This window comes from Odocoileus virginianus, chromosome 26 (assembly GCF_023699985.2).
Source record: "Odocoileus virginianus isolate 20LAN1187 ecotype Illinois chromosome 26, Ovbor_1.2, whole genome shotgun sequence".
NCBI classification, from domain to species: domain Eukaryota; kingdom Metazoa; phylum Chordata; class Mammalia; order Artiodactyla; family Cervidae; genus Odocoileus; species Odocoileus virginianus.
In genome coordinates this window covers 47,154,560-47,178,699 of record NC_069699.1, presented here as the reverse complement: position 1 = coordinate 47,178,699, position 24,140 = coordinate 47,154,560, and the positions used below count along the sequence as shown (strand labels likewise).

Below are 24,140 nucleotides of genomic sequence, written 5' to 3'. Positions count from 1 at the left end.
AGGGGACGACATCAAGTTTACTTGAGGTTGATTTACTGTGGGTAGACTACTGGGAGGACCAGTAACCAGCACCAGAATCCGAAATCCAGGAGGGCAGGGCAGCCTGTGGCAGGTCTTCACGGCGGCCCCAAACTCAATGACAGTATGTTCCTCTCCACTCTTTGGAATCGGTCTGACGTTCTCCACTGTGTGCTCCCCACCGCCAACCCCAACTCTGCAGCTCTACCCGTTTTACAGAAAATTTTTACCATCTGTATTAAAAAAAAATAATTCAGCCTCTTGACATAACCCTTCTGAGCAAACCGGGTCTTTTTTTTTTTTTCCTTCTGCTCATAAAAGAAGGAAATTTCCTCATCTGGTTTTTAGACGGAACACTAGCAGTCTTCAGTGTCAAAGGTGTTCTCCTGGGGGATGGCACTGGTGCTGTGGTGCAGGGTCACTGGGGCAGATCAGTTGGTGTCCATGCTGTAAGTCTCGTCATCCCCCGTGCCCTGCTGTGAGCTGCTTGGTCTTGCACCTCCATCAGAAGATCCAGGAAAACTGAGTGAAGGTGTCTTATGAAACTCATCGTCGCGACGCTGGTAAAACAGCACATAAGCTGCTTTCGTCTAAAACACAAGAGGCACAACGTCCATTCACAGGTTGAAACAATCACCCATTCCCCCTAAGCTTTGCTCTCTGTTCAAAACACACCACCCTCAGGGATCCGCCGTCTTGTCCTGTGTGCATCCACACACTGAAGTGATGGTGAAAACTGTACCACCTGAGGCTGGCTCATGCTGACCGTGCCCAGGGAGTGGCGAAAGGTAGCAGCCCTGTGACAGACTCAGGAGAGTCAAGCGTCTCATTTAGGAAGGGTCCCGGAAGGAATGGTAGTCCATTCTTTCTCTACCGCACTTAGCTCCCACTGTCCCAGCAGGATGACTCAATAACCAACTAGCCTGGGAGACTCTTCCCAGCTCTAATCCCTAAAGGTAAGAGTGGGAACCAGGTATGAGGGCCTACTCACCACTATCTGATCCTCACAGGCTAGGGACACATTGCTATCATCAAAGTAATACCACTTCCCGTTCAGTTTGTTCTTCGCGTACGCAGTGTCTGCCAAAGCAACAGAATATGCTAGTTGGTCATCAAGAGAGTTGATCTGGCTAGCTCAGTAGGCTGGCACTCAACAACTCCAAAACATGACACATAGCAAGAGTCTGAAATTAAAGGTAATTTACAGCTTGTGTCCTAACAACCGAAAAAGAGCTCATCCTTAAAAAAAATAAGCTCTTCCCTTCTCAAAAAGGCTCTAAAAGGGTAAAAATGGAGCTGCTGGGGACTCAGACTTTAAACTGTAATTTTGGGGAAAACAGCTATGAGCATTAATTCAGAGTTGGGGGACCCATAAAAGGAGCTGATAACTTTTTAAGATTTAAGCAAAACAATAGTTGTCAAAAACATGCCAAGTTAAACACCCCCACTGTATCCAGGAATGGCTGTCTACTATTGTCTCTCACTGCCTCTGGAGCCTGTGGGGTAATCCCAGTGAGACACACACTGGGGGCTTGGGTTGGCAGAGTTGGGATATGAACAAGAAAACTTAAATCTATCTGTCTTTGAAACTCTGAGTCAAGAATCTGTGGCTCAGTAACAATTCCTCACACCAGTCCAAGTATTTTCCAGAGTGAACACTTCTGGTTTTGATTTTACACTTTCTGAGCAAGATATGTTTACAACAGCAGTCCCAGCAGTGATACCCGATTCGCTCCACTCATACTCTCAGAAACGACTGAATCTGACAGAGATCTGGTTTTTGGTCTCGACCTGCTGTGTGGCTCTGGCAAGCTGTTTAACCATTCTTTACTGCAGCACTTACTGCACCAAGTGGTGGTGAAGGGCACAGGACAAAGTACAGAGAAGGTGCCAAGGGCCTGTCCCTGCTGTCCATGCTTGGCAGAACAGTAACAACGAGAGCTCTCAATCATGGTGTTCCAACTGTGGACCCAATGTGGGTCTGCACACAACCAGCCTAACCTGGATAAGGAAACTGAAGCGTATGGAAGCTAAGTAACCTGCCCAAGCAGTACATTTGTATGCTAAAAGAGTTAAAAGTGAATACATGTGTCCAATATGCATGAATACAGATATCAAAATTAATTTGCAGAGAAAAAAAAGTTAGAGATGAGTAAGTGCTATAGGATGTGGTATGATCACAGGTATTGCAAATAGCCAGTCTAGAAGAGTCCCAATTTTTAGACAGGCACAATTCTTCTTTCCCACCTGTCCTACAGCTAGTTGGTAGTCCTGTGACCAAGTTATAGCCAATGAGATGTATGTAGAGGAGTTGAGGGGGATTTCTGGGCAGTCTGCTTTTTAAAAGGAAAGGTCATGCCCTTTTTTCCCCTTCTTCCGATGGCCTGGAATGTAGACCTGAGGGCTGGAGAATGAGCAGCCATCCAAAGGCAGGAGGTGATATGGTAAGAATAGAGAGGCAGGAGAACAGACTTGGGCCAACAGGAAAAGCTTACCAATACAGACGAGAAGACTGGGGTTTGGGGCAGTTCATAATCCACTATGAGGGTAAATGGAACTGACACCTCCCATGGTGTCATCTCTTGGGGTCCTGACACTAGGGGGTAGTGGCAGGTGTCATGGTGCGGACGCAACAGAGGAGTCACGAGGAGACCCAGCTCCTCACTTCAACATCACTAACACCTTTCCATAAACAAGTAACAAAATAGACAAGTAAAAGTATAAATGCAAAAGTAAACCTACACATTACAGAAATTTCGGAAAATAAAGTAGAACAAAGTAACAAAAAATAAAACAAACATTTTGGTCTCTCTCTTTCTAGGTTGTCCCCTCTCCTATCACAACTTGTCTTTTGTTTCAATGTACATAGTTGTGATACTACTTTCTATAATGGTGCAATTTTGTGTAGCTGTTTTCCCTAAACACATCATGGGCATTTCCCCATGGTATTAATAATTTTATTTTGCAATGGCTGTGTGCTCTTCCATCAAGCAGATGGACAGTAGTGCCAGCTGCTGATCACCAATGCTGTTACTAATTTTCCACTAGTGAAGCGAAGTGAAGCCGCTCAGTTGTGTCCGACTCTTTGCGACCCCATAGACTGTAGCCTACTAGCTCCTCTATCCATGGAATTTTCAAGGCAAGAGTACTGGAGTGGGTTGCCATTTCCTTCTCCAGGGGATCTTCTCGACCCAGGGAGCAAACCTAGGTCTCCCTCATTGTGGGCAGAAGCTTTATCGTCTGAGCCACCAGTATAAATAGGTAAATATCTTTGTATATGAAGCTTTTCCCCAAGGTCAAGTAATTTCAGTAGGACAGATTTACTGGAAGTGGATTATTGGATCAAAGGATATGAACCACCACCCTGCAACTCGAGGCCTGCAGGGCTGTGTAAGTTAAGTCCTTGGGGCAGTGGCTGGCACAGAGGGAAAGGCTGGTGCCAGATGAGTGGCCAAGGGCATTTCAGCATCTCAGAAGGAAGCAGGTGCCAGTACTCACAGTGGCCAACCCCCATGGCTCCATAGTGATTGGACACGGCGATGAGGTCGTACACATACGGCCTTGCTGACGGGTCACAGACAAACTCCGACATGTTCAGACCTCTAAGCACAGAAAATAAAAAGAACTCTTCAATACCTTAAACTGAGAGAAAGAGGTCGGAGCGATCTAGCCACCCCTTTCATGCAACAGACTAGAACACAGGAGGCCCTCAGAGACTAACTGCAGAAGGAGCGGATGAAGAGTCCAGACAGAGGCACCCTGGGGTCTTGCTCTGACCACTGACATGTTAGGCTGGAGAAGGGAAGCCTCCTGGGGAACTCCAGCCTCTGACAAGATGGCAAGGAAGGGCTCTGGGCACAGACATGAGGACTGTTGCAACTTTGCAGAAATGGCTACTACTGTCAGAATCACAGTTAGAGCCATAAAAATGTAAGCTAAATGCTAAAACAGGCCCCTCAAAGCATTTTTTCCCCTAATATTTTATTTCTAAAATTTTAAATATACAGAAGAAAAAGAATTTGACAACACCTCTACTTGACTTACTGCCATCTATGTCCTCCCACTGATATGTCTACACTGCACCTATCTACCTGTACACCAGCCCCTGAAAAGAGCATTTTTAAATCTGCATGTTATGGGGAATTCCCACCTTGCTGAGCGACTGTGTCACTTACACTCTGTACCGTGGGACCTGAGAAGCTGCAAGTAGACAGCCAGTCCCAGCTCCTGCCCCAAGGACAGGACTGCGGTGGATCTGCACTACCAAGGGCGGCCCCCAACAATCCAATTCTCCCCAGCAGATTACCCTCTAGTTCCTTGTGTCCCTGCATTACTGCGGTGCAGCACATTCGTGTGCTGTCCTACCGAGTCTGGGTTCCCGGGGACCAAGGACAGGTAAAAAGACCAGGTTAGTCAAGCTGCATAGGGACTCAGGAGGGGACGTGGTTCTATTGGAGAGACTTTTCCCCACACAGGGAGGAGAAGTGAGCCTAAAACCCTAACTGCCTGGAGCCCAGCAACGCACACATCTTAATGCAGAAAAGTCTTTGGTGGCAAAACACTCTGCCTATCAGTGCCCAGATGGTCTGCCTGGTTTTTAATTTTCCCTGAAACACCACTGCAGCCTAGGGACCCACCTGACTGGGAACTCCACGACTGTATCAAGCTTATCCCTCCAGTATCTATTGTAGGAAAAACGTTTGAGGTGGACCACCAGGATCTTCGGCAAGGACCACAGGTCAAACTTCTTTGTGGCCTGTTGGTGCTTCTTACAGTTGGGACAGTACCTGAAAAGAAAAACCTCTGCTGAGTGGGAAGGCAGGGAGCCAGGGCCACCTGGGCAGGCAAGCATGGAGGCAACCCCGTTGCCTGCATCCTTTCCTGCAACCAGCAGACTGCTTCAGGGCAGCGAGGTCTCTAAGCCACCTTACCACAGATGGTGATGGCATTCTGAGGCTGGAAAGCACAATTCACACAAAAACATCCGTGTTTTTCTGTCAGCCATGTAGAAAAGTGACAGATCCAAATACAAAAGGTTTGTGTCACGTAGATGGCCCCAGCAGATCTGAGCCCCAGGGTGGCTGGGTGCCCCTGCCCAGAGTGGGGAGCGGCCTACCAGGGGTCATGCTCCCCAAGGGTCTCCATGGTAGTGAAGAGCTCGATGCAGTCCCTCAGGGCCACCGCCGTCTTCTTTTTTTTCTGAGGCTGCAACATGCTGACATGCTTCTCGTACGTCTGTGAGGAACAAAGTGCTGAGTTGGCTGAGGAAACAAAACCTCACCAGACTGAGCGAGCCACCACCTCATGACCTCATGAGCTCTCGTGCCTGGAATAGAATGTACTTTCTGGAGCTGCTGAGCATTTAATAATAAACTCTTTCGGTGCTTTTCATTCTCAGTCTAAAAGATTAGCTGTGAAGCCAGCTGGGGAACTGGTGAGAGAGACCTTCCCAGAGCAGAAACCGGCACGTCCCCTGACCAAGAGTCCCGAGTGACTTACCTCAGATTCCTGCTCATTGTAGTAACGGCTCCGGGTCTCACTGTCCCAGTCGATGGCTAGTGTGGACCGAGCTGTGGAGGAGCACCAAAGTGTCACTCACTACTGACAGGTCAGCAACAGGAGAGGCTCCACAGGCGACGGGAGGGAGGAGGAGCAGGCTCAGACTGTGTCTAACACCTGCCCACCCATCAGCAGCCACCGCTGAGAGCAGCACTCTGCCTGGGGCCAGCCAACTCGGAACCCCTGGGCCCCAGATCCTCTGGCAAAGACTTCCTCCACATACGCTCTAAAGGCTGCAGATACGCTCTAGACTCATGGAACGACAGAATTCTGAAACGATGCAGGTTGAGATGGAACAACAGTGACTAGGTTTCTCCTCTCTTCTTAAACCACAAGAAAACCTAACAAGACAAATGACGCAACTGTTTTATTTCCAGACAGTGAGTATTAGCCAGAGCAGGAGTGAGATCCCTGAGAGAAGGCAGAAAATAAGGTGATGCCCACATGGCCCCAGCTTACTGCCTGGAGGCATTTTCCAGGCCATAGCGTAGCAGGGGAGGAAGGAGATTTGATTCCTGGGTTGGGAAGATCCACTGGAGAAGGGATAGACTACCCACTCCAGTATTCTGGCCTAGAAATTCCATGGACTGTGTGGAGTTGGACATGACTGAGTGACTTTCACTTCACACTAAAGAGAAGAAGCTGCCCAGACACCATGGAGCTACAGAAAGACTGACAGATATACAGATCCAAAGAGATCTCAATAAAGCTGTTTCAAAAACTCAGTATTTTTAATTTTTTTTTTTTTAAGGGAAGAAAGCAAGGTAGCTAGCTGGAGGACATGTAGCAAATCTCTTCTCCAATGAAGGAAGTTAAAGACACGAGATGCTTTTGCAGCTCCCTTCCTGACCCTGGGTAGGCACCTTCATCATCCACATGCACTTTCAACACACAACACACACACCATGTGGATGTCCCTTGTTGCCTATAGATCCCAATCATAGGCTCCAGGTAACAGCCTGTGAAATCCATGAGCATCCTCCAGATGGGCCACATTTCAGGAGTACTCTCATGGAACAAAAGAAATCTGCATTTATTCTCCTATGTCTGGGGAAATGCTGCCACCTAAGGAGGGTCACGAGAAGTGTTACCACTGGGAGCAAAGGTCCTGAAGGGTGGTGGGACTGAAGGGAGAGCGTGCTTCATTCTGAAGTCATCAAGGACTGAAAAGAAAAGCCTGACAAGAAGGCCAAGGAAGGGGTGGCAGGAAGGGTTAGAGCCAGGTCCTGTCTCTGAAACAGTCTTTGGGGAGCTGCCAGCCAAGGATCACTCAAGTGTCTGTCCCTGGGGTCACATGATGACACTATAGAAGCCCAATGTGGTAAGTGCTGAGTACAAAGGATTTTCCAAGAGACCCTAAGTCCCCCAAAGCCAAGTTTGCAAAGTCAGAGAAGATGCTTACAGTTGAGTTTCAGTAGTTTCCCATCAGTGGCAAGGGAATTTATGTCGGCTGTGCCATAGGAGTTCACAAGACTGAAGGTAAAAAGCCTTCTGGGGCAAGGCCGGCCTTTGCTCTTCTTTTGGGTGACCTCGCCACGATCACTTCCTGGCTCATCGTCCCCACTGCCCTCTGTTTCTGAGAGCTGCTCTCTGCCTTCTTCCTGATGCTCCATTTCTTCTTCATCTTCACCTAGCACACAAAGGAGGGGAAAAAGAAAAAAAATGTGTATGGAATTTGCCACTATTTCAACTGAAATGGTGATAAAGAGCTGAAATTTTTACTTCATGCCAAACTGTGGTGCTTCCTTCCAGGTTCCGTCCTGTTCATGTGAAACTATACACACTTCTCTGAATTTACAAGGCACTTAAATTCACACGTGACCCTCTTCACAACCTGGTCAGCAGGCAAGAGGGCACTGCTATTCCACGAGGAGGTCGCAGGGGCCCAGAGAGGTTCAAGGGATCAGGTGAAGATACAAAATTGAGTCAGCAATCCTGCCAGTCCTAAATTTGGGCCCCTTACCACTTGGTTACTTTACTGGGCTTCACCTGACATAGTCTGACTCTTCAACCTGATCACTAGGCTGACAGAGAGAAAAGGACCAAATGTTCATTTATCTTTTTGGCCACACAGCATGTGGGATCTTAGTTCCCTGACCAGGGATCGAATCTTTGCCCTGTGGAGTGGAAGCACAGAGTCTTAACCACTGGACCACCAAGGAAGTCCCCGAAAGACCAAAATTAAACACATATTCAATATTCAGGAAGACAGGCTGGTAAGAAACAATTTAAATGCAAATTTTTAAACACAATAAAGAACACAAACATTAAGTGAAAACCTTCAGTTCCTCCACAAGGAACCTGCTGACTCTCTCCTCAGCAAGTATTTCCTGAATGTCTTTCAGGTGTAGGTGCCATGACAGGTCCCAGTAACATGGCAGACAGGATCCCCCCCTCCTTGTTTCTCTTTATTCCTTTGGAATTGCCAAGTTTCAGGAGTTTTAAGAGGGGGAATTCCCTGGTGCTTCAGTGGTTAGGACATAGTGTTTTTGCTGCTGTGGATGGAGGCTGAATTCCTCACCAGGGAAGTAAGATCCTGTAAGCCAAGTGGCACTGCACAGCTCTCCCCCACCAAAAATGAGAGAGAGAGAATTTAAAAAAGAGAGAGAGACAGAGCTTTAAGAGGCATTGTACAGACATACACTGATGAGTACATTTCCCAGAGAACTGGCTGGTACATATGGTTGCAATAAGAAGATTCATGATCATATTTTTGGCTGTTGGGCAGCCAAAGGGGAAAGCTAAGGTATCAGGTACATCATTTCAACAAAGATGGGGACAACTCCAAAAGGTGATATACAAGTAACAGGGGAAGAAAAGATTCAGAATAAGAAGTTTATATACTCAGGGAAATAGTGGTAAAAATGGAAACTGATGAAAGGAGGTCAGATGTATATTGTCCATAAAAATTCACTTTCAAGGACAGTATGTCTTGGGAATGTTCATGAGGAAGGAAAAGTTGGGCCCAGGATAATGCAGCACAGTTCCCTGCCAGGCCCTAGGAACAGCAGAGCCATGGATGAGGGTGTGACATGGGTCCCCATGAACAGCGCTCTGAAATAGCCAGTGTGCACGAGACTGCCAGTCCCAGCTCTCACAGAGATTCCTTCCCTAACCAGCTCACTTCACTCCTGGAGCAGTGGCACTGTGCCATTTATACTCAGCCCTGCCAGGGATACTCAGAAACTCAGCAGGGGACAGCCACCATGGACCTAACAAGCAGCCATGACAGTAAAGAAGTCAAAATTATTTCAACATTAAACAGAGTTTGAAGCCTACGCACCAAGACTCACTGTTGGGATTTGAAAGAAGGCAGTAATTCTTCCTAATTAGGAGAGTGACAGATGGAATGTCTAAGAAACTAGGCTAAGTGTGTAACAACAGCAAATACTTACATGGTGCTATTATTAACTGAGCATCTAGTATGTGCCAGATACTCTAACCATACTACCTCATTAAATTGTAACTTCAACTCTGTGAAGCTGTTGTCATCATCCCATTTTGCAGATGGATAAACCAAGATTCAAAGGGATAAAGTGACTTCTTCAAGTCCACCCCACACCTCAAGCTAGGAGTCACAGTGCCACAACTTCCAGAGCACCAAGAACCTACAAGTCACTGCAGGTCTGCTAAGAGAATACCACTACCCTCCAACATCTCTGCTTGTGGGACCTCCGCACAAAATACGCTCCTGTTCGTCCCTAGTGGGATGAGAACATAATATTCTGGGCAAGAATAGGAGTATGATTATAATAAACACATAAACCACTAGGACAATTTGGAACATCCTGCCAGGACAGAGTCTATGGTTGTTACTTTTTTAATGTCAATTTCTCACTTTCCAGGACCGTGCATGTCGTGCAGAAATGTGGGCATTTATTTGCAACTGAGAATTTATATATTCAGCTCTTCGCAAAGCATAGGAATTGGAGGACATTTCCAGTTTTATAGGAATAAAGCCACAGAATCAGTCACCTAGGTCCCCAAAAGCAGGATGACAGAAACAATGCAGGTCAGACACAGCTTACTGTTCAGACGAGCCTGTGAGCACAAGGCCACAGGAGGATGGCAGCGAGGGCTCTGGGTTTCCTACAGTATGGTTACCCTACTGCTAATCCAGCTATGGCTCTTCACTCTCACAGCAGGAGCTGTCCAGAGCCGGCCACCATGCATGGCTTCCTGGGTAGAAAGAAACACCCAAGAGAGCCTGTCTCTGCCTTCTGACAGGCTGGGCAGGACGCCTGGGGCAGCAGCCGCAGCACGGTGATGGGGGGAAGGGCCAGATAACAGCTCTGCAGACAGAACCGGGCTGCGAAGGCAGCCAAGTGTGTACTCAGCAATCCCAACAGAGCAGAAGCAGATCCTGGCTCTGCTTCATGACCACGGGCGAGTCACTCGGTCCTATTAATGCTTATTGTCTCTCTGAGGTGAGACCCAGCTTCCACGTCTAAATTCCACGAAGTGTCAAAGGTAGGCAATGGGCTCTGGCAGAGCAAAACAGTGCAGACACAGCTTCAGGTCTGCTCTCTAGACTCAGCCCCCATAACCGCCTGCCCAGAGCCTCCCTCTCCCATGTGTACAACACCTTCAAAAGAGGGAAGTCAGAAGGGGTCAGTCACAGCCCTGCACCGAGGCGAGCGCTCACCTTCACAGCCGCTCCTGGAGCCATTGCAGGCCCCCAGCTCCAAGGGCGAGCTGCCTGACTCATCAGGCAAAGGCTGTTTTATATAGCGGCTTGAAAAGAAGAAAGAAATCGTTTGTTAGTTGTAACCGTTTACTATTTTTCTCCTCTCCTCAGCTAGAAGTTGTTCCTGTATATTTGGGAATTATATATTCCTATATATTATATATTCAACTATTCACAAAGCAATTTATGTAAATAAAAGGGCCTTAAAAATCATGGGATGTTTTGCTAAAAAGAAAAAAGAAAAAAAAAAAAAGAAAAAATCATAGGATGGCTTAACACTTCAAGAAAGTGAGAGGAACCCAAGAGATAAGATGTCTAACTACCAGGTCACTGAAGACTCTCAGAAAGTCTGTTCCTGATCTTTGATGACTGTTGCATGGCACCCTCATATAAAAAAAACATTTCCCAGTAATGTTAACGAGCAACTTCAGAATGATAGTGGAGTATGTCATAAATTGGACTCAAATACAAAATACCATCAGAGCACCAGACTGTCTCAAGCAGGTGACTGACAGTGTGAAGACATGATTCCAGGGACCAGAGGAGGATGAGGTGCTCGGGGTCACGGTGCTTCAGGTGTGCCCATGGCCTGTCCCAGCAGCACCTGACCCAGCCCTCCCAAGGGCCAGCACGACTGTGTTTCTGAGAAGGGAGCACAGTGGGGCCACCCTGGCACTCTGCAGGGGGCAGTCGCTACTACTACTGGACCTCTCTTATTTTAGATAACCAGCAAATGGCATTCCCCCCACCAACCTGATACGCTCACAAACCGCCTGGTACAAAGACTCGAGAGTGAGCTTGTGCTTGGGGACAGAAACCAGCAGTGGCTGCCCGTACAGCACTGCCCCGGTAGAAGTGCTCGATGGCCTAGATTTCCTCTCCCTGAAGTACACGGGGAGCGTGACACACTCGGAGCCGTCTGGGGAGGTGCTGCAGACTTCGTACCTGTGTCAATCACACAAGAGAGCACCTTGAGTGGCAAGTCCTGGAGAGCAATGGAGATCTGAGCTGCAGCTACCTGGCGGCCAGGACTAGGGTTATTAGGACAGAGCGTTCTCCAGTACAAAAGGTGAATAAGGCATTACCAAGAGGATGCTAGAGGCTGGGTCAGGAATTTCAAAAGAGGGTCACTGTCTGTCAACACAATGTGAACCTATACCACCGAGGTCCTGGGGCTAACGTGATCCTCCTTCCCCCAACCATGGCCTTAAAGTCTGTGCTCCTTCAACTGGGACTCAACACAGGCTGCAGCTGGCATCCAGACCATCACTTCAGACACAAAGGCACATGGGGGGCCCAGCCACCAAGTTCATCTTCTGTCACCCACAAAGGAGCTCAATTTTTAGAAAAAGGCACTCTTAGCGCCCTGCCCTTTGGTCAAACCAAATACTGTACAAGGACGTATATCTAGAATATAAAGCCAGAGACTCTTCATTTCAAATGAGAAAGCAAATTTATAAATCTGTTTGCCATCTTTGTTCAAAAACACTCAAGTAAAAGACTCAGATTTAATTTTTTCAAAAATCAAGATAACCAACGAAACTGCTAAAGACAAACCAATGATTTTGAAAAATGTGTCTTACTCAGTGAATACATGGGAGATTTATAGATGTTTTATCCTGGAACAGATGTTACCAAAATTGCTGGCAACCGACTGTAGTCTTTCCCTCTTCCTATAGGGGGAGACACAAACTTACTGATTCAATTCTAGAAAACTAAACACACACACATACAACCCTCCCCAGATACCTGACAGTCCTGACTGCAGAATGTGCAGGAGTTCAAAGAAAAACTCACAAAAACGGCTAAGATGTGCTCTAAGGTAAGAACCCTGAGGTCCAGCATAAAAGTCAAGAACGAAGCCTTGAACTGGGAGGCTGGCTTGGGATCCAGTCCACCTTGCAACTTGCTGGCTGCTGGGACCAGGCCAAGCACCTAAACCTCTAAGTCTGTTTATCCAGGGACGATGGGATCTACCACCTACTGTACAGTGTGGAGGTAGTAACTAGGTAACTCAGTCTCACAGTACCTCACATGCTCATGAAGTATTAAGTGCTCGAACTGTGTTTTCATAAGACCATTATCAACTTATCATAACAATTTGCTTTCATAATGACTGGCCCTCAAGCCCTCAGAAAAATCCTCTGTGGTGGTTCACCAATCTTTCTATAAGGTGATGCCCCAGTTCTCAAGTCTAGCTATGTTCTACTATTAGTCTCCGGAGTTGAGGGAGACTGTGTTGAGGACTTGGGGTCACAAGTGGGCAGTCCCAGCTCTGTGGCCCAGTGCAAGCGCTGGCACCCTCCATCTGTAAAGTAAGGGAAGGTGGCTGGGAGTAGGGCAGCAGCCTGTGCTCCTGTGTGAACGGAATTAGAATCTTGGGTGTGGTTAAGAACGCTTCCTTTTAGGGTGACCAGAAGTTACAGGCCCCAAAAACATAAAGGAAAGGAAATGCCTCTCTTGTGGACTGCATTCCTCAGCCAAAACCAAACCCAAACCCTGAAAACCTCTCTCAGCAGAGACAAATTTCTGAGTGAGGGGGACTGAGGAATATGGAGCGTGGGTGTGGCCCACATGCAAACTGCTCTAACAAGAGACTGCTGGGGGGTGCAGGCAAGCTTACACTCCACCCCGCCCCACCTGGAAGAGGGACACACACACACACAGTCACACTGAGCAGACGCAAGAGGACTTGGGAGGGGCTGAGGAGACGGGCTGCAATGGGGAGTGCACTGTCCCCAACGGGATGAGAAAATCCCATCGGGGAGCTTGCAAATGTTAGAGCTGAAAAAGGCTACTTAATCGACTTTCCCTGTTATTCTGAGATGGAACCAATGTGAGGAACCACTGCCCACGGCTTGGAGAAAGAAAACCCCCTTCCTGCACCGTGTCCCTTCTCCTGTCTTCCCATGACCCCTCACAAAGCTATAACTCTTCTTGAGAAAACTGACAGCAGGATCATCTGCAGGACCACTGAACAGGCCTTCTTAACAAGGAGCAACTGTTGATGAGAGCCTTGCCCACGTCGAGAAGAGATATCTGGAATGCCTAGCTCTGAAGTACTCGTAGGCACTTAGCACTGGTGGCTGCCCACAATTCCCAGAGTGTCCATCTCATGTGCCGAGGGGTCAAGGCAAATCCACAAGCTGTCAGATCTTCACCAACTAGGCAAAGCCTCTGGAATGTTTCCACTGATCTCATAGCAGAAACCCCTGAGTACTCACACAAAAATGTCATCCCGAGGCATGATGTGGTTTAAGCCTTCATCCATTTGGAAAATCTTGTGGAACCGGTGATTATACACATCTGTGACCACCATCTAAGAATCAACAGGAATAGGGTACTTAATACTCAGGTGCAAATGAAAAAAAATGTGCTGCTGGGGTGCTGCGTCTAGAGAGATTACAATGTGACCAGGCCCAGAGCTCAGGGGTCAAGGTCTAATGGGGAGCAGCAAGCTGTCGCCAGCAGAAAACATGCCAGTAACATCTGTCCCAAGGTTTATGACGGAATCTGCCCTCCAGTGGTGGGAATGGTGGGAAGTGGTGCGGGCCAGAGACCAGGTGTCATCCAGAGCGCTGTGAGGAGTTCCCTGGGGCTGGAGGTCCCCAAGCCATCCTCACACATAACGAAAAAGAGCAACCCCAACCATCAAGACCTACAACCTGACACCAGCAGGAGGTGCAAGGGGAGTGGGGAGAAGGGCACTGACCAGGGCTGGGCCAGGGGAAGGGTCGGGGGTCTCCAGGAGGAGGGGTCGTCACGCATGGACAGGTCTTCACTTTCCCCACCTCCACATGGGGCCAGGCTCAGCAGAATGGCCAGCATGAGCAACTGTTTTAAAATAAAGACATCTAGCAAGTCGCTTCACAGACTTGCAGAGTTTGGGACAGGAAAGAACATGATGTTTCCCACATTACAGACGAGGTCAAGGTCGGGGAGGCGAGCTGACAGCAGAGCCCCACTCCTGGCCCTCTGACCACAGCCAGGTGTCCTCCACGATGGAAAGGCTGTTCCAGGGGCCAGAAGGGACAGTCTCAGCCACACTGAGCATAGTGAATGGGGACCAGGATGTCAGAGGCTTCCAGATATAATCACATGTGCTGGCCCATAAGAACCACCCTCTAAAAGTGACTAAAAGGTTGAAAAGTAACTCCAAAGGACTATGAAGTGTCCCCAATAGGCAGAGAGCCACAAAACACCCTGCCTTACGTTTTCTGCAGCAATGCCAGACAGTCTGGAGAGAGCCTCGCACAGGTCAGACACGGCCCCCATCAGTGGCACAACCACGCGGTACTGCAGAGGAGAGAGAGGAGGGGTGACGAGGGTGTTCTGGAGAGGGGCGGGGAGATGAGCTGGGAGGAGCCGGCACCATGGAGGGTGGAGGTGCCCATGGTGAGGACAGGGCCAGATGAGCTGCCAGGAGAGTGAACGGCCAAGTCTTTGGCCTCAATGTCTGTCTCTCTATTCAGGCAGCACCACATAGAAGCTGGGCCATGTCTTTCTCTCCTACACATGGGCTTCATTTTTTTTCTTAACTTTTTGGAGATATTCACTACTACTTCCTTTTAAAAAATGTTAAAATTCTACAAATTGCCAACCAGTCCTTGTCATCTTTCTTTAGAGACAAAAGAAAATAAGACTAGAAGCAGCATGCAGTAAGCCGTCAGCTGGGCTGAACACCTTTCCATCTAGACTTTTGCTCTGGCCAGGCTCTCCCAGTTGATTCAGGGGTGAACATGACCTAGGAAAGTACTGTTTCTAGTTCCTTAATGTTCAGATTTAAGTATCTTGTAGCAGATCAGCCAGGTTCCTTTAAACAAGTGAATGGAGCATGGGGGAAAAGGTGATGGCAGAGCCCAGAAGACCTCCACAATACACATTTAAAAATAAAAAAAAAATCTTCATTCATTTGGCTGTCCCGGGCCTTAGTTGCAGCACACAGCCTCTCTAGTTGTGGTGCATGAGCTTAGTGGCCCTGTGATATGAGGTCACAGTTCCTCAACCAGGGATTGAACCTAGGAACCACACTGGAAGGCGGACTCTTAACCACTGGATCACCACACGGAAGTCCCCATGATGTGCTGGAATGCCATGGGATTACACAGGGGTCTGAGGGAGGACACGGGCACACGCTCAAGGCAAGCACCAAGGGGTTTCAGAGGCAGCTGATGGACCTCCTGTCGTAACAGATGGAAGCAGCCCCACTCTGGGTCTGCAGGCCTCTCACAACAAGGGATACGTGAGGGTGCCGACTCTCTTACCTGGGTAGGCCTGCAGCGAGGGTCAGCAGGAACTAGGAAGATCTCCATAACTCGGTCTTTCTTCAAGGGCAGTGGGAGAGTTAGATAGCAAAATGGGTCAAAGGTCACAGAAACCTTAGCACATTCTGGGCAAACCAACGTAGATTTGAAGAGGCCATGGAACGTGTCCACGATCACAGAGTCATTCCTCAACCTATGATTCTCCCAAGCCTCCTTTGCCACCACCTGGAAGAAAGGAAAGGGGATAAATAAAACATTCTCAGCATCTCCCAGTTCTTAACCTCTGCATACAGAATGATTCACAGCAAGATCTGAGATGGCTGTAAGGCAGTCTGTGTGGCCAAGTCCTGGGTCCAGGCCAGCGAGGGCCAGGACTGCTCTTGGCACACCAGACTCACTCCACACGCCAGCCCAGTCCCACATGTAACAAAGTGTGAATGCAGGATCTGTGGGACACAGACGACGCATGGACCTGACCGGGGGTGGGCGGGGGGGGGGCGGACGGGACTGTCGCCTGTAGCGCTTCCAACAATTCAAAGTCCCTTCAGGGACTTCCCTGGTGGTCCCGGAGTTAAGACTTAGCCTTCCAAAGCAGGTGAGTTGTGGGTTCAATCCCTGGTCAGGGGGCTAAGATGCCACATGGCTCTTGGACAAAAAAGAAAAAACAAAAACAGAAGCAACAAATTCAATAAGAACTTTTAAAAAGTCGTTCACATTAAAAAAAAAAAAAAACTTGAATTAAAAAAAAAAAAAGCTGCTTCATGAGCTAGCTCATGGTTTTTCCTTTAAGATCTGAATGCTACTTTAAAATATTCACATTGAGGGGACTTCCCTTATGGCCCAGTGGTTAAGACTGCACACTACCACTTCAGGGGGGCTACAGCCTTGAGCCCTGGTTGGGGAACTAAGATCCCACAGGCTGCACAGTGCAGCCAAAATTTAAACAAATAAATAAATTAAATAAAAACTGAAAGCATTGATATTGATCATCCCAATGTGATAGGATAACTTAAATACTAAATTCCCTCTTTAGAGATCTGAAAATCAAGGCAAAAAAAAAAAGTGCCCTAAACAATATTAATAACAAAATATTTTAACAATCATAGATGGATTTTCATCAGAGGAGTAATAATCTGAAATGCCCACACTGCAGGCACTTGACAGTTTGCAGGGGCTTCCCTGGTGGCTCAGATGGTCTGGTATACCAATAAGGAGCATCAGAGGTAACCAGAGATAGCCCCTCTGTAACCTGCAACACATTTCTCTATGAGACTGCATGTCCAGTTCACCAACAACAGTGAGAGAAAACCAGGGCCCTGCTACCAATACTCCAAGACCAGAAGAAGGCCCCTGGAGGTGGCTTCTGTGGAATGCTTTTGTCCAAAAGTCTCCAGTATCATACCGCATCTGGTCGCCCATTGGCATCCTTCAGCTCTAGGTAGGGTTTTTTCTTCACACGGTTCAGATCTTCATGCAATCCATCTAGAAGAAAGGCTAAGAGCTCCTGAGAGTCTTGTTGCTGGTAGCCAGAAAACTGAGGGGCAAAGCGTCCCACCTGAGTCTACAATAAAAGCAACCACATTAGAAGGTTTTCAGTTATAAAGAACCAATGAATTCAGATGGGAAACTGTCATCAGAAATAGCTTTGCACAGTCACCTAGGACCAGACGGGAGAAGATCCTAGGTCCAGTAGTCCCATTAACTTCGCAAGGGCCTAAAGGCAGGTAGTTCTCACCAGAGAGAACAGGGCTAAGATCTGAAATTCAGGATAACTACAGATTAAGAACCTGCGCCACCACCCTACAAGCAGAGTGAACAGTGACTCCCTAACTACATCTCCTAAGTACAGACACGAATCCCTCTCCAACCACCTCCTTTGGTTCAGTCTCCCTAAGAACTTCACAAATGGCACCTGCATCAGCCAGAAGACTCCTCCTGTACATAAGAGCCCTCTTAAGTGATCGGGAGTTTGGAATGGACATGTACACACTGCTGTATTTATAATGGAAAACAGACAAGGATGTACTGTACAGCACATGTACCATGTTCCAAGTCATGTGGCAGCCTGGAAGGGAGGGGAGTTTGGGGCAGAATGGATACGTGTATAGGTATGGCTAAGTCCCTTTGCTGTCCACCTGAAACTATCACCATATTGTTAATCAGCTATACTCCAATACAAAATAAAAAGTTTAATTTAAAAAAAGAGAGAGAGAGCCCTCCTAGCCATAAATGTCTGCCTTGTATTGTTCTACGTCACTGATCCTCAGAACGCAGTGCCCAACCAGTGGCATCAGCAATACCTGAGAGCTTGACAGAAATGCACGTTCTCAGGCTCCAGCCCAGACCTATGGAAACAGAAACTCTGGGAATAGTCATTTACATGTATTGCCCAGGGATTAATGTGACCAAAAGGATGGAAAGAATTTGTTTTCAATTTTAATAAACAATATAAGGTTTTAATTTTCTCCTTGAGCTTAGGTGCTATTTTTTTCCCTCTGTGAATGAGATGCTTCACTAAGTCTCCTTGAACCAAATAGGATTACCAGATTTCACCACGTGGAGGCAAGCCACTTCTCCCTCGGTGGGAACAAACATTCAGAGCAAAAGCAGGAACTGTTCCAAGTGCCCAATGCAGTTCGCCCACCTCCCCATCTTCCTAACTGACGGATCCAAGTGAGAACTGCCCCTCACACCACCTTCCAAGACTGTCAACCCAATTCCTAACTTAAGGGGCTCAACTGAAACTACAGTTGGTGTAAGTTCCAGGCTCAGAGAACCTGGAAGAACCCCTCAGATAATACTGGATATTAGGGTGAATTTTTATGGTCTGGCTTAGGGTACCAGCCATTTAGAGTGGCTCAGCTTGTAAAGAATCCGCCTGCAATGTGGGAGACCTGGGTTCAATCCCTGGGTTGGAAAGATCCCCTGGAGAAGGGAACAGTTACCCACTCCAGTATTCTGGCCTGGAGAATTCCATGGACTGTATAGACCATGGGGTCGCAATGAGTTGGACATTACTGAGTGACTTTCACTTTCTTCACCGTAGAATATGGCATTCTGAGCAAGCAGCTTACAATACAAATGATATCTGAAGAACCCTCATCCCAGAGGTGAGGGTTAACTCACTTAAGATAAGTATGTGCTAAATGACTGAACAGAAAAGAAGGATCTGACCATGCAGTCCCAGAGCCCATCTTAGTGCCAAAGTGCAAGTAAGGGAATACTTCACCACAACATTAAATCACCCTCCCCAAAATAGGAAAAAGGAAAGACATATATCAACCTACTTTGAACATTCGAGGTGCTACGTGAGCATCCCTGCCAGACCACATCTGCTTAATGAGCTCTGCATAGGCCTCTGCAATTTCCCCTTTCATTCCCAAGGGGTTGTCCCTGTTGATTTCGGCTTCGTATTCATCTTTGAGAAAGTAGTCGGTCAATGGTGCCGTGTTGCTTAAGCACTGAAAAGAGAAATGATCACAGCTCACAAACCTTCTGAAGAGCACTCAGACACAGGAAAAACCCAGTTCTAAACAGTGAAGATCACTCCAACAAAATGAAGGTCACTCCCTTCTGATTCTCTGGAGGGCTCACAACAGGAAGGCACAGTCTCTCAAAGGCCAAGGCTGGTGGCCACATAGTGATAAACCTTCCAGGAACACTGTCTTGAGACAAGCTCACAGACTAAGAACCGCCTCTGAGACAAGCTGAGGGCAGAGGCTGTTGATCCCAAGTGCCGGATCACACAGTTTACTCCTTCATTCTGTCACTATATTTAAAGACATTGCTTAATTTTACAGGTGTTTAAACCAGTCTGGTTTTCTTAGCACAAACCCCATCCGCTTGTTATGTGTTACTTTTACTTAGATCTCACTGATTTTGATCTGCTAAAATTTTATCTACATTACTTGCGTCTACAGTTGTGAGATATGGTAATCTGTATCCTTTCCCTATAATATACTGTAACTGTAAGAAGAATTACTTTCAAGTGAAGTCTATGAGTCTGAGCAAATTAACAAACTGAGGGTCATCTTTAGGGACCCCCAAACCTGCAGTGGTGTCAGAAATGAAGACAGTTATTAGGGACTTGTGCCCTCTTAACTTTGTAGCTGGACTCTTAACTTCAGCCCATGACCCCAACACTCCCATTACACATATTATGTGCCCAATTAATATTTGGTGGATGAATAAATGAGGTTTCAATGGGCGTAAGCTGAGACAGCTCACTGGTTAAGATGATCAGCCTCAGGCGAGAATATAGTGGCATGGTACCAGCTGTTCTGAGATTTCATCCCATTAGAGACCAACCAGGCATGTATTCCAGTACTTTTTGAGATCATTCTCTGAGGGTCAACAAAACTCAAAATATTTTCACTATAAAACCAAACCAAACTGAGAAAACATTTTGAAGCCAGGAACACTGATGAGACCATTCTGTACCACCCAGTGGCTATGCACTGGCAGAGATTCCTGAAGTACTAACCAGGGGTCGTTAGGGACCCTGGACACTGCAGAGGCCACTCCCACCCCAGCCTCAAGTACTGTGGAGACACGGTGTTAACTGAGATGGCAGCTCTGCCCCCTACCTGCAAAGCGGAGTTCATGAAGCAGGTGTTCCCCAGGTTTCCTAGTCCGCAGAGCCCAGGTTGGACGTGAGTCAATGGGGACTCCTGACAATTATACGAAGCAGAGAAGCCAGATCCACTGGAAAACACAACCCACACCCGCAATCAAGTGAGTGAGGCTCACATGCCCTCAAGATGCCTCTTGGGGCTTCACCTGGGCCTCTAGAATTCTCACTTGATAATGATCCCATGATATAAGTCCTCTTTACTCCCCTCCCCAGCCCTCCAGCTCCCCCAACCCTGACGTGACATGATAATAGGTGGTAAGCACATCCTTAAGGGGAAGAGATGCTGTTTGAATCCTCTGCTCTCTAGCTTTAATATGGAGAAAGAAATGGCAACCCACTCCAGTATTCTTGCTTTGGAAATCCCATGGACAGAGGAGCCTAGTGGGCTACAGTCCATGGCGTCGCAAAGGCTTAGGCAAATGCTAACTCTATATCCCTCCAGAGGGCTAAATGCCAGGTGACTCTGGGGAAGAGCACTGTGGTTACCAAGATGGAAGCCTGCACCTGCCACCACCCACCCGGCCACTCGTGGCCTTGGCTGTGCCTGAGTGCACATGCACTCTCTCTCTCGCCTCACCTTCCTCTACCACTCTATCTGCGCTCTATGGCAGGTGCTCTGACACAGCTGGGAAAAGGATCACAGCCACACAGAGAAGCAGGCAGTCCATGCCCCACACCCCCTGCAGCTGACAGTCACTCCCTGATAGCCATTCTGCCAGAAGGCCATCCCATCCCTTCACAGACAAATGCAGCGATGGGAAAACACCAGCTGGTAGGAAGAAAAGCAACGTACACCAGAGCAAGGAAGCACTCTTTACTGGGGGGATGAAATGGACCAAGAAGCCACATGAGATGGGTTCTCATGGGTAGCCCGAGTCCTGCATATGCTCAGGGCAGCAGCAGAGAAGCTGTCAGGGAGGGCCTGGGAAAGGAAGGAAAGTGAAAGGACCTGCTCTTACCCCCTGCTGACACCGGAGCTGTGCATCCCCGAGGCGTTAGTGCTATCACCATTTGCAGTGGGAGAGGCAGACACTGAGGAATAGGGACTTGCTGATGGTTTTGGAGAGGTAGTAAAATTTCTGCTAGGTGCAGTGCTTGATCTGGGAGAGAGAAGCAGAAACAATGCTACTGACTGTGCACAGAAGCGAGCCCTCTTTAAGGCTTGCTTGAGAAGAAAGTGTCTTCTCTAGAAACACATGTTCTCCAAATTTAGTTATTTAAAATTAATTGCAAATAGCCCATTTTCACGCTACTTCAAGGTAAATTTTTATTGAAGTGAGAGTGAAGAAATTAATTGGTCTTCCTGTCTCATTCATCCACATGGTCATACACTGAATCTTTCAGTAAGATAAACCACAAGGCTGACCTTCAGGGCATCCTGGTTTGATTGATAAATCATCAGCTGCCCTGAATTTTAAGAGTTACCAGTGAAAGACAAAGAAAAATGGTGATAAGAGATGAATTATCTCAAAACACTAGACCCAAATTAAACAGATGGCTTTAAGTACTCCAGAACATGAAAATGGCAATTTAGTGTCACAGTGCTATTCCAGGCAACTGCTTTTGTTTCCTGAAATTTACCGAAGTGAAAAACCTCTGTTTCAAACTTTTGTTTCAGTATTTTTCACAGTGTCTTATTTTAGATCTATTCCTAATTTCAGATTAATTAACTCAAGGGCTAATTGCCCCAAATCTTAAATTGACAACAATTTTATCAAGTTTTCTACCAAAATCCACATAAGACAGATAGGAGGAAATTAGCTGTCTGCAATGTTTCAAATATGTACAATGGTGATTTTCCTTCCAGATTGGGAGTTATTTTTAGAATAGAGAAAATAATTAAGCTGTGGTGTCCCTGCAGAATGCCTAGCCTCATGGAATCTGATGTCAACCAGGGCTCCCTGTGAGAAGAAAGTGGGGTGTGGCAATAAAGATGAGCGATCCTGTACCCACACTGTAGGCAGATGTCAGGGACTATCCAGGGGCCTCAATGGGTGTCAGGAACTGATTTCTGCTTCACACTCTGAAGTCACAGCAAGGGAAAGGCAAAGAGAGCTCCCCGGGTTCTCAACCACCCACAGAAATGCACCTTCTCTAATCCTGAAGAGCATTTGCCTCACTGAGCCTCATCTTCAAGTGCAGAGAAGTCCAAGAACTACGGCAGCTCCTTAAATGAGGCTTGGCAGAGCCAAGGGACACACTCTTCTGGCACACAGCGGACTTCAACAAACATCTAAGGCCTGTTCCGGGTGCTGCCAGAATGCCCAGCCTCCTATGCAAACAAGTTGCTACCCAAGGCTGGGCTCATACAGCAGACTCTGTTACCTCAGGTCTGCAGATACTACAAGACAGTAAAAATCAATTTCTGATATACAAACCTCAAGGCACATGGCTTAACACTCCCTTTTTAAGTCATCATTCACTGGTAACTTATTTTATCCTCTGAACTTAAAAGGGCAAAAATCCATATAAGGCCGTTACATGTATCCAAGATCTGTCAACTTCTTAAACAGACAACCCTTCTGGTTGAAATGAAAGAAAATGAGAAAATTTTTATTTAACACTCATATACAATGTTTCAGAAAGTAGTGCCAGTAGTTTTCAGAGTAAATTCAGTCAAAAAGAAATCCAGGGACTTTCCTGGTGGTCTGGTGGTTAAGAATCTGCTTTCCAATTCAGGGGATACAGGTTCAATCCCTGATCAGGGAACTAAAATCCCACATGCCTTGCAGTCACGCTGCAATAAACGATAACCCAGGTAAGATCCAACACAGCCATAGGTAAATAAAAAAAAGAAACCTAACGATGACTATCTAAGGATATATTTTATATGCTTGAAAACTTACATAATACAAAGTGCTTTTTGTTGTTTTTTAAACTCTACCTTTGACAGACAAATCAAAAAGTAAGACCTCTGTACAGAATGACTTGACCTGTACCTGGGAGACGCTTGGGCGCTTGTCACTTGATGTTGTCTCAGGCAACTTGAGAGCACACCCGAGGGTGCTGCGAGCTGGGAAGAAGGCAACGGTAGGAAGGAATTGACATGGGGCAAGACCTCACTATCAACCGTGACCGAGTCTCCTGCCACAAACATTATGAAAACAGAGGCTACGTCTCCAAGTAATGCTCCCTCTGCGCCCAGAAGATCCTCTGGTCAAGCCTCTGCTCTCCTGGTACCTTCCTCCTGCCGTATCTCCTGATCCCAGGCACGCCAGGTCATTACCATCACAAGGAAAACAAGCACAGACCAACGGCTCTGCAGCATGCTCACGCCTGCCCTCCTTGCTGCACTGCTCTCTGCCTGCCTCTCAGATGTTCTCCAGGCTGGACGCTACGCTGAGGAGCCGTCCACTCTTTAGATCCACCCTCTGACCTCAGAGCCCAGCATCTGGCACTATCCTTAAGACAACAATCAACTAGTAGCCACAATCCTCACTGCCTTCACGACATGCTAGGCTGTGATCTTCCCCACACACACCAACACTGTTAACCCTCATCTGAGCACAACTCAAATCTCCATTTGAGGAACACTGGCCTATTCTAGCTCTGGGCAAGCAGCCTTTAAAGGGGATGATGGAAAATAAATAAATAAATAAATAAAGGGGACGGTGGTATAGAGCTAACCAGGCCTTACAGATATCACCCAAGTAAAGTGAGAACTAAGAGAGAGACAAAAAAATTGCGACCGGATCTACAGAAAACCTTGGCAGAACTAACAGAGAGGTTGGAGTAATCCACAGAAAATGGAAAAAAAATCATTGCAGATGCTCACAATTAACCAGGTGGCTCTCACTGGTGAAAGAAAAGCTGAATGGAAACAATTTCACTATGCTTTCCTCTTGCCAGGATACATGGAAAACTGATTTTATGAACGGGTTGTTTTTCTTTTAAAAAAAGGATTAAGCCAATCATTGACTTTCCCTGGATGACATATTCACTTGACATACTTTTCACATTCCCTCAATTTCATCCTGCA

General features: G+C 47.1%; 1 protein-coding gene across 4 annotated transcripts in view; it reads right to left on the bottom strand.

Moving 5' to 3' along the window:
• Positions 1–16: 16 nt before the first annotated feature.
• Positions 17–24,140, bottom strand: part of USP4 (ubiquitin specific peptidase 4) — a 40,536-nt gene continuing 16,412 nt past the window's right edge. Inside the window, exons 7-22 of one of the 4 annotated variants that reach the window (XM_020915769.2) lie at positions 21,121–21,261; positions 20,115–20,232; positions 18,816–18,989; positions 16,931–17,089; positions 15,529–15,753; positions 14,477–14,560; positions 13,489–13,583; positions 11,018–11,209; positions 10,223–10,311; positions 6,980–7,207; positions 5,518–5,588; positions 5,135–5,253; positions 4,656–4,805; positions 3,517–3,620; positions 1,010–1,098; positions 17–608 (exon numbers count right to left, since the gene is read on the bottom strand). In XM_020915769.2, the coding sequence (XP_020771428.2) occupies positions 450–608; positions 1,010–1,098; positions 3,517–3,620; positions 4,656–4,805; positions 5,135–5,253; positions 5,518–5,588; positions 6,980–7,207; positions 10,223–10,311; positions 11,018–11,209; positions 13,489–13,583; positions 14,477–14,560; positions 15,529–15,753; positions 16,931–17,089; positions 18,816–18,989; positions 20,115–20,232; positions 21,121–21,261 (2,197 nt within the window). In that variant the 3' untranslated portion in view covers positions 17–449. Of the gene's footprint in view, positions 609–1,009; positions 1,099–3,516; positions 3,621–4,655; positions 4,806–5,134; positions 5,254–5,517; positions 5,589–6,979; positions 7,208–10,222; positions 10,312–11,017; positions 11,210–11,847; positions 11,938–13,488; positions 13,584–14,476; positions 14,561–15,528; positions 15,754–16,930; positions 17,090–18,815; positions 18,990–20,114; positions 20,233–21,120; positions 21,262–24,140 lie in introns of those variants that run through there. The other 3 variants (XM_070456094.1, XM_070456095.1, XM_070456096.1) reach the window with 3 other exon arrangements.